The sequence below is a fragment of the Hippoglossus stenolepis genome, chromosome 13 (assembly GCF_022539355.2).
Source record: "Hippoglossus stenolepis isolate QCI-W04-F060 chromosome 13, HSTE1.2, whole genome shotgun sequence".
NCBI lineage: Eukaryota > Metazoa > Chordata > Actinopteri > Pleuronectiformes > Pleuronectidae > Hippoglossus > Hippoglossus stenolepis.
This window is the reverse complement of record NC_061495.1, coordinates 2,217,730-2,237,970: the sequence shown is the minus strand read 5'-3', so window position 1 is coordinate 2,237,970 and position 20,241 is coordinate 2,217,730. Positions and strand designations below refer to the sequence as shown.

Here is a 20,241-nt window from a genome sequence, read left to right as displayed (position 1 = left end):
ACACGTTAAACAATAACAGGATTAAATAGAACAAAAAGACACAAAGACACAAAGACACAAACACTACATGAAGGTGAAAGTACAATATGGTTGTTTTAATTCTTCATGTGCAATATCACCACTGGTGTGGGATAATAATATGAATTGAATCATATTATCTCACTATCATGTTCAGTGTGCCATATGACTTACTGCCACTTTTGTTTACTATTTGTTTTCTGTCTCATTTAACTTACTTGTTTTATTCTTATTTATATTGTTATATTGTGTACACTTTATGTTTTTATTACAACAGCAATACTCTTCATGGTTTTATTTATTATATTATATCTATTGTTTTTTCAATGTATTATATTATGTTATAAATTGTTGATACAGTGATCTTGGAGCAAGCTGGCACAAGAATTTCCTTCAGGATTAATACAAATCTTATCTTATCTTATCTTATCTGGTCTGGTCTTGTTTCATCTTATCTCATCTTATCTTATAATGTATATTAGGATTTGGCGTCGTGCAAATAAAACAAAAATAAAATGAATTGAATCCTTTTTTCACTCTTTTTTAAGATGAATTATTCCCTAATATTTCTCTTGTTTTATGTCAGTCCCTCAATCTGACCATAGGCGGCGCTCTATCACGAGAGAAGACAAGTTCCTTCGATGTCTCGGCGCTCTGCTGCCCGTCCTGTGCGGATCACAACAGAGCGGGTGCGGGGCTGGACTGGTCGGGTCTGTCCGCCTGTGTTTGGGTGTTTTCAGCTGGTGGCTCCTCGTCCTCGGATCCGCGGCGTTCAGGGATGTTTCAGACTCGACGTCCACCGGTGAGTCCACGTTTCTACTGGCACGACGATCCCGGACACATTGAAACCATGAAGAGTATTGCTATTGTAAAGTTATCGCAGCTAGTTAGCATGGGAGGCTAACGTTAGCCGGGGAGAGCTAGCCGGGGCTAACGTTAGCCAACTCGTAGTTCGACCGGCTGATTGTCGCGTTCGCTGTGAATGAAAACTGTTTATTTGTCTTCGCTTCGTCTCATTAAGATGCAAATGTCGCTGTTTAGCAACAAAAAAAAAACGCGCCGACACTCGATGCTACTAAGTTCGACGAAACGAGCTGAACGTCTGTTTCAAGCTGGACAAATCAAAACAAAACGGGTCTGAAGTCAGTTTGTGATTCTGCAGATCGGCTCCACTTTCTGTGTCTCATCGTCCAGGAAACACGTCGGAGCGGGTTTAACGCTGAAAACACGTCATCGGGACGCGACTGGAGAGAAGCTGAGACATGTTGGTGTTTACGTGTGAAAGCACAATGACAACAATTCCATGAAATGTGCATCATATACACGATCTCAAGGCTCTTCGCGTAGAAGGTCAAGTTCTCAATGTGTTATTAATTATTAATTGGGCGAGGATTACTCTAAACATGTATTTAAAATGGCATCGGTCTGCTTCATTCATGTTTGAATGAGAAGTGGTTGTGTTTTAGTCGCTGGTCGCTTCTGTTGAGAGGTGACACAGATGTTTCACCTCCACTGTCACTTTGTGAAGTTAGAGATGATTTTACTGTAGAGTTTCTGGGAAGATTAAAGTCAACGTTGGCTTCTTTTTCATTATATCACTCATAACTTGCTCATATTGAATATGATCTTTTTGAATAAATAAGTAGCCATGTATACTAATTAAAAAGTAACCAACTTTCTCTTTTAATATCATTATTACACATATATTGCACATTTGTCATGTGGATATTGATGCAAATTATTTTTGCAATGAATATTGACATTATTTATCGCTCAGCCAAACGTGAGATATTTATTTAAATAATCACTTATTTGCATATAAAGCTGTAACTAAATATATTTTTAATTTTACATCAGTGAATCAGCTGCTCTTGATTGATTGATCAGCCACTAAGCATCATATTGATTTGTTATATCGCTATTGCTATGCACATAATCCCGTGCACATTATCCGTGCACAATATCCCGTGCACATTATCCCGTGCACAGGCTCCGCACGGTGTCCAGGTCCCAGACTGTGCGTGCAGGGTTCGGGTGCAGGGCTCTGGCACTTCCGGACAGTGGAGTCACGCTGTCACGGTCTGATCACATGATCTGAGGAACGTGATGCTGCTGCTGCCTCCTCTTCCTCTCGCTCCTTCTCCTCTCGCTCCTTCTCCTCTTATCTCAGCACCGTGGCTTTAGACGGAGCCGTCAGTAGTGTCCTCTCAGCGGGTAAGTGTGGAGGAGACCCGGAGGTTTACTCCCGGTTCTTTACTCGGGTTATTAACGGATCATGGTGTCGGTGCGAGCCGCGGCTCCGGCGGGTCGAGTCCGCCGCCCGGTCGCCTCATGAGCGCGTGAGTCGGACGATCTGTATTTAAACTCACTTCGGACGTTCAGTGTGAAAGATGATGTGTGGACACTTTGTGTGTTTTAAAGAAACCTCTTCAGCTTTTGGTGCTGGCTTCTTTAAAAAAAAGTCTGTTTCCTGTTGAAGGAAAAACGGAAACTTCAGATTGACGGAATGAAACCATAGGACAAACATCATGGGACTGTTTTTATTCTACAGAAACCTATAAAACATGTAGAGTTTCAGATCGGGGACTTTAAAGATCGTTTTACATTCTGTGATTGTTAAACAAGTTTATCAACGTTAATTCATGATGGACCCTGGAGATACTGATGATAGACTGGTTATTACAGCTGATTTATTATAGTTTCATTTTTATGTCCACTGCCGATTGTGTAAACTGTGACTGCAACGTGCCGCTTCATGTAGCAGTTGTCATTTGTTTTGACCATAACCGATGTTATTAAAGACCTGATCTTGGAACTGACCAGTGACTGATGCTGGTCTGGAGAACCTGTCACAGTTTGATGAAGGAAGCACATGAAAGCATACACATTCAAACTGGAAGACAAGAAACACAAACTGTAAACTTACCTCATTCTTAAGATATGTATATATATATTTTTGTTTTACCTCTCTAGCAGGAGTAGCAGCAACATGGCTGCTGACGACAAGTCCTCGTCCTCGTCCTCAACGGAGTGGAGTGTGGAGCCGCCTGTCCTCTCGCCCGCCAGCCCCTCCCACCTCACCCACTTCAAACCCCTGACTCCGGAGCAGGATGAGCCTCCTCTGCGCTCGGCATACAGCTCCTTCGTCAACCTGTTTCGTTTCAACAACAAAGGTCAGGGATGCATGTCTACACAAACACACACGATGACATGGAGGTTGCCCCGTTGTGTATCGATATTCTGGTTTGGTTATCCTGTGTGAAAGTAGAAGCTAAACTGACCCTAGACACAATTTAGACAGATGTGGAGAGAGTGGAGTGAGAGTCAGAAAAAGCAGCTAATCGCTGATTAGATTGTGGTGGCTCAGGAAGCAGAGCACGTCATCCAGTGGTTGGAAGGTCGGTGGTTAGATTCCCGGCTCCTCCAGTCCTCAAAGTGCCCACGGGCAAGACGAGGAACCCACTGACTGTTAAATAGTCAAGTTCCTGCTGTGACGTTTGAATACACTGAGGAGTGAGTAAAACTCCTTCAGGTATTTGACGAAAGGTTTCAGGACACGAAAAGTAAATAACTGAGCCTATTCGCTGTGATGTTTAATGTTCAAACAGCCCAGTCAGCCCAGTCCCAACCCAGTCAGGAGTCACCTGCACAACAAGACAAACCTGGAATCACACATTTCAGGACATGAAGGATTCAGCTCCAAAACTTCTCCTTAGTGTACAAACAGAAAATCTTATAATAAGATAATTTGATTTGATTCACAAACAGAGATTGTTAAATTAACATTTTCTGTATCCTTCAAATATCATTTACGATGGGGAAATATCATTTTATGAAGATTTGGTAATAGTCCCGACTAAAACTTTACAACATGTACAAGTCACAGTAAATGTTTAACAATCGCACACAAAGTTACCTGAAGCGTCGTCATACAAAGCTCACATTCTCACAAAGAAACGTTTTATTCATGTGCAGGAGATTGTGTTAATATTTAAGAGGCACATATTTCCTTGTAGAGGAACTAAAATAAAAGTAGATTTGTTGACATTAATCCCTGATGTCTGCCGTTAGTGAAAAGTGAAAAGTGACCTTTAAACTGAGTTAAGTTGTGGTACTGAATTTAACAGGGCAAAACTATATCTGTAAATCTTGTAATGAGACAACTCACTGACTTATTCACTGTTTCCAAACTTCAGGCAGTGTAAAGAAGTCAGGGACAATCAGCCACAAGTCTTGTGAGGTCATGTGATTTGAATTGCCGGCCTGGGAGCCACATGACTCGTGAGTTTAGAGTCCTGCCGCCACAGTCCCGCACTCTGAGCAGCAGCCGTCATCACAGCATGGGGCCCTGAATGTTGTAAACCTCACAACGCTCCTACAGATGAGATCACAGGAGGGGCTGAGCTTTCCTTTAATTACATTTGAAGGCAGATAAGCAAAAATATAGACTGTAAATAAATGTGGACGACTGTATAGTGGGAGGAAGTGGAGACGGCGTTTGCTGTTCGAAAGAAGCTTCAAGGCACTTGTAGAATTAAAGAATTTATAAATACTGTGTGTGTGTGTGTGTGTGTGTGTGTGTGTGTGTGTGTGTGTGTGTGTGTGTGTGTGTGTGTGTGTGTGTGTGTGTGTGTGTGCGTGTGCGTGTAAACAGATGAGGGACGTCCTCCCTCAGCAGCTGCAGACAAGCCAGATGTGCCGTCCCCTTCTCCCCAGTCAGACAGGAGGAGCTGGTCCACAAGCCCCTCCCACTCCCTCTACAGCTCAGGCTCGCACCGGAAACAACACGGTGACCACGTCAGACGCACCTCCACCGCCTCAGGTGAAACACACACACAGTACGGGTTACAGGCTTGTGCGTGTTGCAGAGTCGGCTCAAATAAGAAGCAGGTTTGTGATGAATAACGTTAACAGGAAACTCTTATTTTGTAGAGTTTCTAGTCCTGTCTTTCAGGTTTTAACAACTTATTTCGGCTGTTGTGGTAACAAGTCCTGCAAGGATTTACTGTATTTTATATACATAATCAAACTTTTTTAATATGTGTCTTTAAAAATGCTTTGCTTAAATGTGCCTTCGCTTCTCACATTTGTTCATCATCTCGTATTTGAAAGTTCTGAAGTAGATTTTAAGGCCCCTGTCACGTATTGAATGAACTAATCAGAGGCCACTGATAACATTGTCTTCATTCCTCACTGTCTTCTGACATTGACGTCAAAAGTTTTCCTACTCTTCTTAGTTTAGTCTCCTTCAGGTTTTTAATTTACACTCGACTGCAGAAGATTCTTAAGACGAGAGGAAAGCGAAGGGTTTTATTCATATTCATATTATTTATGAGGAGGATGAATGCGTGTTCAGGCTGTAACGACCGTTCTCATGTCTTTTCTGATTTCAGTGGATTGGCCAGGTGAGGGGCCTTCTGCACTTTGTTGTTTTTCTTTTAGCTTGACTATAACAACTCAACCCCACTCAAACCGTGTTGTGTGTCTGAGTGCATGTGCGTGTGTGTGTTCTGATATTTGCGTTGTCAATGCAGTGCTTTCTCTTGGTCTTTGGTTTGCCCTGATGTTTCCACTCAGGTACTAATGACTGGAATGATTTGTCATGAATGATTTTGAAGCTAACAAAAATTATGCTCAACATGTTTTTGTTCCTCGGCCAGTTTTTTTTTTTTTTAAGTGATCATGTGTTACTTGCATCATGTGTTACTTTTAATACACATTTGCAACTTTTTGCCCAACTTATTCATAAGATGAGGAAGTGCGTTGTCAAATGTTTGTCACTGAGCTGGCGTCTGTAAAAGCGACATGAGGAAGACGACTTCAGAGCAAGTCTCCAATTTATCTAATACAAGCATTTGACAAGGCAGCAGGATGGATTGTAAAGAAAAAGTGAAGTTAGTTTATTTATTTGTGTGTGTGTGTGTGTACATGTGGATGATTCCAGACGGCAGCAGGAAAGCAGATGCGCCTCTAAGCAACCATGACCCTCGTACAGCTGTTCAACTCCGGACTGCACTGAAGAGGCTGAAGGAGATCATGGAGGGAAAGAGCCAGGTAGCGAACTCTTTGTCCTTTTACAACTCAGACTTGTTTACGGACGGGCCGTCGTCGCTCCACGTAAACCAATCCCTGCCCTTACTTTTCACCATCGTGGTTTGTGTCTCGGTAAGTGTTGTGTATAAAGAAGTCGATTCCTGGTGCCTGGAACTGGAGGGATGAACACAGATCTTTTAAAAGTTATTCCTCCGTTTAGTCTTTTGATGATTGTGATGGACGACCAAACACGTCAGTTTAACATCTTCCCAAAAGTGTTGATTGAGCTTTGGTAGCTTTTTTTAATTCATACCCAACCAACCTTTCAGCGACTTGTCCTTCTCTGTGTTCACTTATGATACCAGAACATGAGATACCAGTGTGTTGTAGTTGTGTTGGAGTATTTTGTAACGTATGTAATGTATAAGTGATCATTATTTAAATCCATGATATGAATTTCTTCTGTAGAATATTTAAGAATGTGATTTTTCTTGTCACGATGTTCTTTCCTGCACGGGGGTATTTCCAGAGTTTCCAGATATTGGTTATAAACCTGTCATGGGTCATTATCAGCTAATCCGATAAGACTGAAGTTTCCTTGTCCTCTTTAATGATATAAAACAGGACAGTAACAAGTGGCATCATTCTCCCTCTTGTTCGTCTCCTCACATACACACTTCTGTTCTTGTAATAAATCTCAAACGTGGATTCATCAGACAATAGGACTTGTTTTCCAGTCGTCCACCGTGAAATGCTTGTATAATTATTCAGGCTAACTCGACCTCGTTTCCCCTCCTGAGACGTGATTTAGAAACTGGTGCTCGAGTTTTACTTTTCTATTTCTCTGGGAACTTAATTTTTCAACTTGAAAGTCTGAACTAAGCTTCTGTGTTTGTTCCATTGATTCCATCTGATCTGGTTAACTTTGGTTTCACGTTGTAATTTAGAGAAAATGTGACCTTTGGTCTAAAGGACTTAAGTTGGCTTATAATTAATATCTAAATATTTCCCACTTAACTTCTTATGTTTGTAAAAGTTTCTGGAGCCTGAAACCTTTTGAGTTATTTCCAAGTTTATGTGAAAATATAAACGATTTGAACATTAGTTGTTATTGTTTTGCTCTGTAAGGATCTAGGGCATTGTGATGCACTTTGTGTTTCATTGTTTGTATGTTTTTTGTTGTGTTTTATTATTGATGATATTCATGTTATTCTTCAGGACAGCGATCTGAAGCAGTACTGGATGCCAGATAGTCAGTGTAAAGAGTGTTACGACTGCAATGAGAAGTTCACCACCTTCCGCCGTCGCCACCACTGTCGACTGTGCGGCCAGATCTTCTGCAGCCGCTGCTGCAACCAGGAAATCCCCGGAAAGTTCATGGGCTACACGGGTTAGTGACGTATTCAAGATCAATACTGTGTCATAAATTAGTCTGATTGGGTTCATCCCCCGTCTTCTCTTCGTCGTCTCTCTGACTTGGTCTCTGTTTATCCAGGGGATCTACGAGCCTGCACGTACTGTCGTAAAATAGCCCTAAACTACGCTCACTCAGCCGACTCGGGCTCCATCGGAGAGGACCTGAGCGCCCTGTCCGACTCTCCCTGCTCCGTGTGCGTGTTGGAGCCCAGCGAGCCGCGGACGCCGGTGGGGGGGCGTAAGTCCAGCAGGAACATCTTCCTCGAGGAAGACCTGACCTGGCAGAGGTGAACACACACACACACACAGACACACAACCAAAATCAATACTTAGTTTAGTGATTTCTTCACAGAGGTATTATCATGTTATTATTTTGTCATGGAAACACGCTGCCCTCATCTTTTTTCCAGTTTTCACCAGCTGTGCTCTCGCTCTTTTCTCTGTCTTGATTTCCAGCTGTTTAAAACATCTGTGTGTGCTCTGTTTGTACTGGACCCTGTGCATGGTTAAGACACAGAATCATACGATGACGGCTCCGTGTCATAAAGAGAAGTTCACTCTAAAGGCTCATTTATGCCTAATGTTAGATACATATAAGGAAATGGACGGAGCCTTCTGTCCCTACTCGGACACGGATGAAACCCAAAAACAGAAATAAGACGTGAGGTAAAAAATCCAACAATGACAACTTTTTGTGGAGAGACTTTGCAAGTTGGTAAGAAACTACAGGCGTCTTTATGATGCCCAGACACAGGGACCAACAAAAGAAGACTTGTGATCTAACAGGTCAGAGACAAATTAATAAATAACTTTTAAATCACACAAACTTTAAGTTACTTATTGACGATACAGTTCATTAACCATGCACAGAATAAAACAGGCAAACTGTTAAATTAAGCTTTTTAACCCCACGCCTGTTAGGCTGCTGTTGTTTTGAATCAGTGTGCTCGCTGCTTATTTTATCTGTCAACTTGCCTCATAGAAAACTGTATCCTCTCTCTCTCTCTCTCCTGGCATAGAAAAACTCCCATTGGGATGAGAAAGAAGTGAGTCTCGCTGTTTGTTTGATTCATTTTTTCACACCTGCCTGTGCTTTAGCTTTCTGTAGGTGAAGGCCGACGCTTTCCACCTCTGTAAAGACCAAAAGCTTTTCTGCATGCTCAAATTCACTGACTGTAAACCTGACGTAGAGGAAGTGCAGCGCAGAGAGGACACCAGTCAAAGTGTATTTGTGTCTGTGTGCGTTAGTATGATTCACCAGGAGCCTCAGAGCAGCGGCCTCACTTCCAGACTGACAACTCTACAAGAGGACGTCGGCAAATCGCCCGCGAGGAAGAGGTCAGGTGCTGCTTTGGGTTGGATTGTGAAGCTCAGTGACCGAGGACAGTCAAACCAACAGGTTCCCTGTTTGTCTCTCCCACAGGTCGGCCAGTGTGACCAACCTGTCGCTGGACCGCTCTGGCTCCTCCATGGTGCCGTCCTACGACAGCTCGGTCAGCCCCCCCACCAGCCGAGCCTTGTCGGGCACCAAGAGCGGCACCAAGCTGGACCACAGTGAGGAGGAGAGGAAGATCCTACTGGTGACGGCTGTGTTCCTTCTTTCATCCTTTTTTTTTTCATCTCGATTTATCCACACAGTTGTTCAAAGTTGTCATTTCTTACAGGATTCCTCTCAGCTGAAGGACCTGTGGAAGAAAATCTGCCACAACAACACGGGGATGGAGTTTCAGGACCACAGGTACTGGCTGAGGACCTACCCCAATTGCATTGTGGGAAAGGAGCTCGTCAACTGGCTGCTGAGGAATGGCACCATCTCCACGAGGTAGGATCTCACTGGACAAACCTATTCTACACTGTACTTTAGAGTTTTCACTCTTTAATGATCCAGTAGAGTTAATTTTCAAGAAGTCTTTTTTTTTTTGGGGTATTCCATTATAATCATGACAAAGAAAACCACATGTGAGAAACTGAAAACAATGAACTTTGGCATTTTGATTCAAGAATTACTTAAAGTTTTAGCTTTGTTTGTCTATTTTCACATGAGAAATAAAAAGAGGAGGAATAAATATATCATCATTAGTGGCGTCACTCACGCGTCTAATTGATTTACAAGTTGAAAGCTGCTCTTCACCTTGTGTTTCCTGCTGATGTCTCTGCGTCGCAGGGCCCAGGCCATCGCCATCGGCCAGGCGTTAGTGGACGGGCGCTGGCTGGATTGTGTCACCCACCACGACCAGCTCTTCAGGGACGAGTACGCTCTCTACCGCCCCCTCCAGGTTTGAACCCTTTCCTGATCAGCAAAATGCCGTGCACTCTGGGAAACGAGACGTTTAATGTCTAAAGCTAAACACGGTTAAACACCTCTCACATTCCAGAGGCAGTGGAAACAGTTTTACAGTGTTCAGGGAAGTGAAATGTGCTGATGGTGACGTGGCTCCGTCTGATCTCTAGAGCACAGAGTTCTCCGAAACGCCGTCTCCAGACAGCGACAGTGTCAACTCCCTGGAGGGACATTCAGAGCCGTCCTGGTTCAAAGACATCAAGTTCGATGACAGCGACACAGAGCAGCTTGCAGATGAGAGCGATTACACGTTGCCAAGTATGTACCTCACGTCTCATGCTTTACTAAACTGTGTTTGGTTGGATCGTTGCTCTTTGTCTGCAGGTTTGGCTTTTGTGGATCAAAATCCCAGTAGCTGCTCATTTTTAAGACCTTACAAATTATAGAGAAACCCAACAGTTCCCACAATGAGCGGCACTTTGGCGACTGTGGAGAGAAAAGACTCCATCATTAAGTGGAATAAACGTCTAGAACCAGACTCTCTTTCAATGTGAGAAAGAGAAAGAGAGAGAGAGAGGATGGAAAAAACATGTGACATGCAGTGAAATAAATAAATGTGGGTTCACTGACCCCGTCACTGTCCAGACTCCGCCAGCCCCAGCAAGAGGACGTCTGTCAGCAGTTTCCAGTCGGTGGTGGACAGCGACTCCGCGGCCTCCATCAACCTCAACATGGAGCAAAACAATGTCAACTTCCACATCAAGAAACAGTCCAAATATCCACATGTACCTCCTGCTACTGAGCAAAAAGGTATTTAATTTGTGGGTCCAGCTGTGTCCAGGTCGCTGTGCACACGTCACTGTTACTACGCTGCGTCTCACGGTCAGATATCTGTGTGATCTCTCTCCTCTTTCAGCCGAGTTCGTCGTGTCTGAGGACGGGGGACAGAACATTATCATGAGCGATGCTTTCATCAAGGGTAAGAACTCTGCATTTCCTCGTGGATTTTATAGGAGGAGAAACTTGCAGCCATTAAAACCTGCTTCTGCTCCGTGACTCATTGTTCATGCAGAGTCTCTGTTCAACCGTCGTGTGGAGGAAAAGGCCAAAGAGATGCTGTTCACTCCGCTGGGCTGGCACCTCAGCTCCCTGGACCAGCTCCGAGAGGAGAACGGAGAGAAGAAGGCCATGGAGAGGCTCCTGTGAGTGGAGACACTGGATATACATTTACATTTATCTGTGTACAATTGAGACACAGTTCAGTTCAGTGGGTGTTGGTGGGAGTTTTGACCGATGGAAAAGGGTTTTTTTAAAGTATGAAAACCTGTTTGTTGTTCAGCTCGGCCAACCACAGCCACATGATGGCGCTGCTGCAGCAGCTGCTCTACAGCGAGTCTCTGTCTCTGTCCTGGCGGGACATCATCGTCCCCGTGGTCAGACAGGTCGTCCAGACAGTGCGGCCTGACGTTCGCAACTGCGACGACGACATGGACATCCGACAGCTGGTCCACATCAAGAAGGTCGGGAACCGTGTCACTGAATCAGTCGAACTGTCCAACTTTAGTCTTGTGTCACATTCATTGAGCTGTTTTCAGAATAGAACTGAATCTGTTTACGTGCTGTAGATTTCTGGAGGCAGGAAGTTTGACTCAACAGTGGTGAACGGCTTCGTCTGCACCAAGAACATCGCCCACAAGAAGGTGGAGTCAGCGTTCTTCTGTTCGGTAAAAAATTTATTAAAATATTCTCGCCCGCCATTATTGAATATAACATCCTGTAAACAGATGAACGCCTACATCAAGAACCCCAAGATCCTGCTGCTGAAGTGCTCCATAGAGTATCTGTACAGGGAGGAGACCAAGTTCACCTGCATCGACCCCATTGTGCTGCAGGTCAGTGAGTCGGTCTCAGTCAACAATACAGCACAGAGGAAACAACCGGTTTTCTTCTGGTTTGTTGTTGCATTTGTTTTTCAAATTTTTTTTCTTTCTCATTAATTCTCCCTCAGGAACGAGAGTTTTTGAAGAACTATGTCCAGCGCATCGTCGACGTTCGTCCCAACCTGGTGTTGGTGGAAAAGACGGTGTCCCGCATCGCTCAGGACATGCTGCTGGAGCACGGCATCACCCTGGTCATCAACGTCAAACCGGTCAGTTCAGCCCTCGAGCTGCAGAAGTCCCGCTGTTCAAACCTGATATTAACATCTGTGTGGACGATGCTCATCTCTGTGAAGGATTTTGAATAATTGAGCAATCGTAAAAGATGACATGAAGCAACGCCCTGGAAACTGTGATCAGTCTGAAGAGAAAAGCCCTGAACTGTTTCTAATTCATCACGGAATGAGAAAGACTTTTAACTCTTTGTCTTTGCAGAGAAGTTCTGGACCTCAGCTGATTGTTAATTATCTCTTATTCCTCTTTTGTTTGTCCAGCAAGTCTTGGACAGGGTGAGTCATATGACGCAGGGAGACCTGGTGATGTCCATGGATCAGCTGCTCACCAAACCTCGTCTGGGGACCTGCCACAAGTTCTACATGCAGCCCTTCACCCTGGCCAACAGTAAGACCAGTATTTACACACTCGACTCTCAGTGAAAGCTGCTGTGACGTTAACACAACACGTCATTCTGTGTCCGTCCTTGTAGACGAGGTGAAAACTCTGATGTTCTTCGAGGGCTGTCTTCCTCACCTCGGCTGCTCCATCAAGCTGCGCGGCGCCTCAGAGTACGAGCTGGCGCGGGTGAAGGAGATCATCATGCTCATGGTGTGTGTGGCCTACCACTCGCAGCTGGAGATCTCTTTCCTCATGGACGAGTTCGCCATGCCGCCCAGTTTGGCCCACAGCGCCTCGTTCCCCTGCCTGCTGGAGAGCGTCTCTGCAGAGGAGGAGGCGGAGGAGGCGAGCGGAGGGAAAGAGACAAACGGGGAGAGTCAGGAGAAGATGTCCGGGAGTGAAGACTCTTTCCTGGATGGACAACCCGTGGAGGACAGGTTTCTCTCTGAGGCTCTGTCCAAAAATGTTGAGATGGACGGTCTTCAAGACGCACTGAAAACAAGATCACCCCCCTCTATGAACATGGTGACAATGATCTCCTCGCCGTTTTCCAGTCCACCTGCACCTCCTCTCTCCGTGTCCCCTCCCTTTCTCATGGAGGACGACCAGGACATGACGCTGTCGGACACACTCGTCCCCATGTCTGAGGGGGATACGAGGGAGGAGGGGAGCCTCTTCAAGGAGGATTCGCTCAGTATGGAGGACGAGGACGGTTCAGAGACGCCCACTCCTCGGCTGTTTCGAGACCCCCTGCAGGACGACACCGGGATGTATGTGGCCGAGCAGGTGGCTTCGTTTGACGACCGTCTGAAGTCCATCTCCGTTGTCTTCAAGCAGGAGCTCAAGGACATCATCCTGTGCATTTCTCCCTTCATCACGTTTAAAGAGCCGTTCCTCCTCATACCCGCCGGCATGAACTGCCCCAGCAGGGATTATTTTCCTGAACAGGTACCAAACTTTGCTGGTGTTCAACTATTCGATTTACAGGAGGAACCACTTCTCTGAACTGTGTTTTGTCTCTGTCCTGTAGGTCTACCTGTCTCCTCTCCTCAACAAAGACCTGAAGGAACTGGACGGCCGTAGAAAGCGTCAACTCCTTAAAGACTCCGCTCCTTCCTCTCTGGTCGGAGGTCAGACCAATGGCAATGCACCCCCCAGGCCCCTGGAAGTCCTGCCCTGTCACAGTCTGACCAGCACCCGCATCATAGAGCAGCTGAACGGCAGCCAGGGTCTGGCCAAGATGCTGGCGGACTACAGAGCGAAGGGAGGTCGCATCCGGCAGAGGGAAGCCACCGACCCCTTCAGCAGCGTCCTCCTGCAGCACCCTCCTGCCAGCGGCCAGAGCAGAGCGGGGGAGGCGCCGCTCAAAGCACCGGTGAAGGCCGACGGCGAAGAGGAGAAGCCGAGTAAACTTAATGATATGAGCTGGGCCCCCAAGGTGAGCGGAGATCGAATCAATCAAATACAAATTCATCAGTTGTCATAATCCGCTGGTTCCTGCTTCTCAAATCGGAGGATTTTTTGAGCGTGTAGTTTTATTTTATGTTTATAAAATACAAACATTCCCTGGTCCCAGCTTTTCAGATCTGATTTGGTTTCATATCACTGTAAATGTACAAGATACAGTTAGAGGTCCCGTTGGGGATTAGTTTTATTGTTTCGTGATGTTAACAAACCCTGAACTGAAATGTGTCTGTGGCAGCGACTGGTTCTCATGTTTCTGTCGTCGTCCTCAGCTCGACTGCCTGAACCCGGTCAACCATCAGAGACTGTGCGTCCTCTTCAGCAGCTCCTCCGCTCAGTCCAACAACTCGCCCAACCCCTGCGTCAGCCCGTGGTAAACGCTCCGCGACCGAAGGAACAATCTCATATCTTGTTTTTAACGAGTCGTAGTCACTGATTTTATTGTCAACAGGATCGTCACCATGGAATTCTACGGCAAGAATGACCTCTCTCTGGGGATATTCCTGGAGCGATATTGTTTTAGGTAAGACGACGATAGAAGTGCACTTTAAGATGAATTTGTATTAATTGTTCCTTAAAAAACATAATTCTATAATGTGAGATTCCAATGTTTTCTCCAGGCCGTCTTACCAGTGCCCCAGTATGTACTGTGAGACTCCCATGGTGCACCACATCCGCCGGTTCGTGCACGGCAGCGGCTGCGTGCAGATCGTGTTGAAGGAGCTGGACTCCCCCGTACCTGGGTATCAACACACGATCCTCAACTACTCCTGGTGCCGCATCTGCAAACAGGTCAGGAGACGCTCCCGAAAACATACACGTAAATATTTTATAGTATTAACACTAATTTAAATTGTGAATTGTCTCCTCCTCTTTCAGGTGACTCCGGTCGTGCCTCTGTCCAACGACTCGTGGTCAATGTCTTTTGCCAAATACCTGGAGCTTCGCTTCTACGGGCACCAGTACACCAGGCGAGCTAATGCAGAGCCGTGTGGACACTCCATGCACAAAGATTACCACCAGTACTTCTCATACAACCAGATGGTGGCGTCCTTCAGGTTGGTCAGAAGAAATGTAGTGATCTCTGGTTTGTGGCAGAAAGTTAGATATGAACAAACACAGAGAAAATAAGATTTTAAATCTACAGTTAAAATCACCAGGAATTAGTCTGGTGTTTTCATTTTATTCTTTATTTTGATCTCCACACTGTGGTCGCTGGTATTTAATCCAGAAAGCTAAATATAAGGATCAGTAAAAAGCTAAATGAACACAGAAAAAATGGAGAAAGAAGAGTTTACAGTGAAACATGAACAGAAACAGTCAGTAATTTAAAGGGTTTTAAAACCACTGTTTCCTGTTTCCCTCTCAGCTACTCTTCAGTGAGGCTGTTGGAGATTTGTCTTCCTCGTCCCAAGATCTTCATCAGGAACATGGGACCGTCCAAAGGCAGCCTGCAGCAGGACCTGAAGGACTTCTCTCTCAAGTAAGTGAAAACCATCGAGCTCATCGGTCTGAATTCATACAAACACGTCGAACAACACTAGTAATAATTAACCTTGATCAGTAGAACCTAGTTTAACATCAGCAACGTGAAGAGATTTAATTATAACGTGTGATTCTAGAGGAAAGACGACAGAGAAGAGTTTATCTTGAGTTTAATGTCACATCCGCTCGTCCTCTGCTCTCCCTTCAGAGTGACTCAGGTGTACTTGGCCATCGATGACCGGCTCACGTCCCTCAAGACCGACACCTTCAGTAAGACGCGAGAGGAGAAGATGGAGGACCTCTTCGCACTCGAACCTTTTTAATGGAGAGCCGGTCCAGACACTCCTGTGGTCTGACAGTATGTCCTAACCTCTGGGTGTGTGTCGTCTCACTGGGCTGGTTTCTGTGTGTGTGCAGATGGAGGAGGCGGAGCTGCGCAGCTGGATCGAGAAGCTTCAAGCTCGACTGCAGGTTTGCGGCGTGGACTCTCCTCAGCAGCTGCAGGCCGTTCTGGAGTCGCTGGTGATGAAGAAACAGGGTCTGTGTGAGATGTTACAGTCCTGGAACAGCAGGTCAGCATCGACACTTCAAAGAACTTTTATTTTAAGATATGAGGGTTGTACAGCATCGTGGAATAATGAATTCGCCCCAGCAGGAAGTGAACATGTGTGTGTTTGTTTTAACCTGAAACGGGTCCGGCTGCGTTTCCACAAGTCTCGTGTTTCAAGGGCTTGAAAAACAATATCAAAACTTTGTCTCTGTCCCTTTCAGGCTGCAGGACTTGTTCCAGCAGGAAAAAGGCAGAAAGCGTCTGTCCGTCCCCCCGAGCCCGGGCAGGCACAGACAGACGGCCGCTGACGACAGCAAGGTCAGTACTGCGTTCGCTGACCGGGTCCGAGTTGTTTCCTTAAAGATACCGTGTGACCAGAGAAGCTGGATCTGTAACGACGGTGGAGGAGTAGAGGAACGCCGTCCGACCAGAGCGCCAGATAGAATTCAGGTTTAATGTAGTTTGATGATATTTATTGTTGTTCTCTTTGTTTTTCTCAGAGCGCCCTGGAGTCCTCCCCCCGTAACCCCTCTCCTGTGGTTCAGAACGGAGATAAAGGTGAGGTCGCTCTCTCAGACCGAATCAGATCCCGGTTTCATGTTTGCACTAAGCTGGTGTTGATCCTGACTGTGGTTTATTCTCTCGTTCAGAGGACCGTCTCCTCAGCGCCATGCCCTCGGCCTCCACCTCCTCCCTGCTGCCGTCACCGGGAGACCCCGGAGCTGAGCCTATCACGCCCGGTCCTTCCTTCCCTGAGCAGGACTCTGTCAGCCTCCCAGAAGGTGGAAGCTTGGATTCACACAAACATAAACATCACACACACATCTCTGGTCTGATGATCTGTGCATCTGCTTGTTTTCAGACGTGTTTGACGCACACTTGCTGGGCTCCACCGACAGTCAGGTGAAGGAGAAATCCACCATGAAGGCCATCCTCGCCAACTTCCTGCCTGGCAACAGCTACAACCCCATCCCCATCCCATTGTGAGAAAGCTTTTTAAATTCAAGCAGAAAAAACTGAAACACTTTGACAGAAATGAGGAACTGTGTGTATAAGAATAAGAATAAGTATTAAACAGTTTGTGTCTGGACTGTCACGTGACCTCTGTCCACAGCGAGCCGGACAAACACTACCTGATGTCCGAACACGAGCGGGTTCCCATCGCCGTGTGTGAGAAAGAGCCGAGCTCCATTATCGCCTTCGCTCTCAGGTGACTCCTCCCTCATCTCAGTCCGTCTCTTTTTTAAAATCAAATGGGATGTTTTCCATTTCTCTCACATTTCTAGATTTTTCTTTCTCACACAACGAGCCACATCTAGTCTGTCAACAGTTTTGAGATGACGACGATTTGGTTTACATTTCAAACTGTGTCCCTGTGAATGTTCTAATGTTGTTGTGTCATTTATTGTTCCAGCTGTAAGGAATATAAAACGGCTCTGGATGATTTGTCCAAGGTGTCGAACGCAGGAGGGGACGAGGCTCCGCAGGTCGTCAGGTAAACAGGGTTCTCGTGAAACTCCTCAGACAAGAACATGTTGCAGGATCCAGACAGAAACTCCGATGATGTGTAAACAGCTGTAATCTGTAACTTGAAGGTGATCGGATGAATCTGTGATTTGAAGACTTTGTTCTCTGGGAAGTTGTAAAAAACAAAAGTCAGTTGCAGCGCCGGTTGAATCGTTTCTTAAACTACAATGGAGAGAAGTATTTGAATTGTGTGTAAAAGTTCGAACTGAATCATCATCAGAGGAGATGTTCTGATCGTAGAACAGTCGAGTCCCAGTCGTGTTATTTCGATCTGACGTGACGTCTGCGATGTAAGAATCAGTTTTCTGTCTCAGTGCGGAGAGTCGGGTGAAGAGCAGCCCGGCTCGGCCCGGCAGCGAGTCGGCCTCGTCCCTGCAGAGCCGCAGCAGCATGGACGCCGACCCGCTCAGTAAGTTCTGCTCCAATAGAAACTCACACCGACTGTTTTACCGTTGAAGCCGATCAGTTAATGTCGTTTCTTGCAGAAGAAGCAGATCTGAGCGACAAACAGAAGAAACAGACGTTGAATCCACACATTGAACTTCGTGAGTGTTCTTCTTTTTGATTTTGGTTGTTTCTGGAGTTCTTCATTAAAAAACCTGTTAACCTCTCGTCTGGCGCTGAACTTTCAGAGTTCTCTGACGCCAACGCCAGGTTCTACTGCCGGATCTACTACGCCGAGGAGTTTCACAAGATGCGCGAGGAGATCATGGAGAGCGACGAGGAGGATTTCGTCCGCTCGCTGTCTCACTGCGTCAACTGGCAGGCTCGGGGGGGGAAGTCTGGAGCCGTGTTCTACGCCACAGAAGGTCGGTATCGAAACGAGTCAGTTTACTGTACGTTGATAAGATTCAAGTTATATATTTTTTTTTCCAGTGTTTGCAGATTTACTGTTTCCAAACTTTTAAACATTCATATTTTCCTCTTTTCTCTGTGTAATATTGTTGTTACTTGAATATCTGAGAATCCTCTGCCTGTTGTTTGGTGACAGAACTTTTTACCACATGTTATAAAAGTATAGAAAGTTGAGTGTTCTCCTGGTCCGTGTCTCGTCAGACGACCGGTTCATCCTGAAGCAGATGCCCAGACTGGAGGTTCAGTCCTTCCTGGACTTTGCTCCTAACTACTTCACCTACATCACCGGAGCTGTGCAGCAGAAGGTTTGCACTTTACATCCTCATCATCTGGACGTTACTGCCACTCTCTAGAACTAAACTTTTATTTCTTCTCGCTCCGCAGCGGCCGACCGCGCTGGCGAAGATCCTGGGAGTTTATCGAATTGGTTACAAAAACTCCCAGAACAACACGGAGAAGAAACTGGATCTGCTGGTGATGGAGAATCTCTTCTACGGACGCAAGATGGCTCAGGTGAGATCCTCAGTGCCACGAATCTGTTGAACACACGTCTGTGGAGATCAAGTTTCTTTTTACCAGTTAAACTTCCAACATTTACAATCTTGAGGGTTAAAACCAGTTTATTTAGTAATAATATCTTTAAAAGTATCACTTTTAGCTTCATGCGACATCACATCCTGCATCTTCCTCAATCTCTCTATCAACTTGGAAAAAGTTCTTCTTCTCTCTTTGCTTTTACATTTTGCTGTTTTGTAAAGTAACGTTAGATTTTCTGGTTTTCTTCTCAACTTCCTGTCTCTCCCCCCCCCGCAGGTGTTCGACCTCAAGGGGTCGCTGAGGAACCGGAACGTGAAGACGGACTCGGGGAAGGAAAGCTGCGAAGTGGTTCTGCTGGACGAGAACCTGCTGAAGCTGATCCACGACAACCCGCTGTACATCCGCTCGCACTGCAAGGCCATCCTGCGCGCCGCCATACACAGCGACGCCTACTTCCTGTCCAGCCACCTCATCATCGACTACTCCCTGCTGGTGGGGCGGGACGATGCCACCGATCAGCTGGTGGTCGGGATCATAGGTGACCGAAGTCCGACACGTTGCCATCGTGTGGTTGTTTTACACTCGTCCTGTTTTTGTCTTTATCGTTCAGTAATCGCAGAAACAGAAAATAAGTTTGTGATTTTATTTTTCCTGCAGATTATATCCGGACGTTTACTTGGGACAAGAGACTGGAGATGGTCGTCAAATCCACTGGAATCCTGGGAGGTCAAGGTCAGCGCCACTTCCTGTTTCTAAATCCGTTGAATATGTAACGTTGGGCGTCTCTTTGAGTGTAAGCGTCTCTCGCTCTGCCTCTAACGTCCTCGTGTGCGTTTGCAGGGAAGCTGCCGACCGTCGTCTCTCCGGAGCTTTATCGAGCTCGTTTCTGCGAAGCCATGGACAAATACTTCCTGATGGTTCCGGACCACTGGACCGGCCTGGGCGTCAACTGCTGAGCGGTGCGTGAGCGTCCAGAAACACAAACACACACACACAGCTGCTCCCTCTCACACTCTCCACGCACAACACTCGAGGAACCAGTAACGCAAGAAAGACGGAGAAGAAACCCGGAAGCAAACTGGACTCGACCAGAACACAGCACAGAATCATTCCACAGAAGCAGAACCGCTCTGCAGCCGCGGCATTATGACGATTTAAAATCGGGTTTTAAAAAACGGGGTACGAATTCTGGAATCATCAGACTTTAATTTATCCGTTTGTCGAACTGTTTCATCTGAAATAGTTCAGTCCTGTGGTTTAAGTTTGATAAAACAAACTCATTCATGTAATTTAAAGTTTGTAATTGTACAGAGATGATGTGACTATAAAATATTAACACTGAAGATGTCCTGTTTATTTTAGTGATCAGATATGATGCAGTTTTTAGTATTGATCAGATGTTTGGATGTGACTGTGTGACGAGAGCTTGGTTCTGATCGAATCTCCAAATGTTATTTTTCTTTCTTTTAGTGTAAAATTAAAATCTCTTGGTTTTGATACTTTGTCATTTTGTGACTATTTG

The 20,241-nt window shown here is 45.7% G+C and overlaps 1 protein-coding gene across 1 annotated transcript; it reads left to right on the top strand.

The window, feature by feature from the left end:
* The first annotated feature begins 711 nt into the window (after nt 1-711).
* On the top strand, nt 712-20,216 carry pikfyve (phosphoinositide kinase, FYVE finger containing). The gene is made up of 42 exons (XM_047342501.1): nt 712-820; nt 2,992-3,191; nt 4,673-4,840; nt 5,963-6,072; nt 7,270-7,441; nt 7,547-7,754; nt 8,717-8,806; nt 8,892-9,048; nt 9,133-9,290; nt 9,633-9,744; nt 9,920-10,067; nt 10,395-10,559; nt 10,666-10,728; nt 10,822-10,951; nt 11,089-11,269; nt 11,375-11,449; nt 11,534-11,641; nt 11,758-11,898; nt 12,181-12,307; nt 12,393-13,249; nt 13,332-13,739; nt 14,038-14,138; nt 14,217-14,288; nt 14,386-14,557; nt 14,645-14,823; nt 15,135-15,248; nt 15,459-15,559; nt 15,660-15,822; nt 16,022-16,118; nt 16,301-16,358; nt 16,451-16,582; nt 16,663-16,783; nt 16,915-17,010; nt 17,215-17,295; nt 17,642-17,736; nt 17,813-17,872; nt 17,960-18,136; nt 18,384-18,487; nt 18,567-18,695; nt 18,996-19,257; nt 19,377-19,451; nt 19,560-20,216. The coding sequence occupies exons 2-42, from the start codon at nt 3,008-3,010 to the stop codon at nt 19,673-19,675; spliced, it is 6,267 nt and encodes a 2,088-aa protein (XP_047198457.1). The 5' UTR covers nt 712-820; nt 2,992-3,007; the 3' UTR covers nt 19,676-20,216.
* The last annotated feature ends 25 nt before the right edge of the window (nt 20,217-20,241 follow it).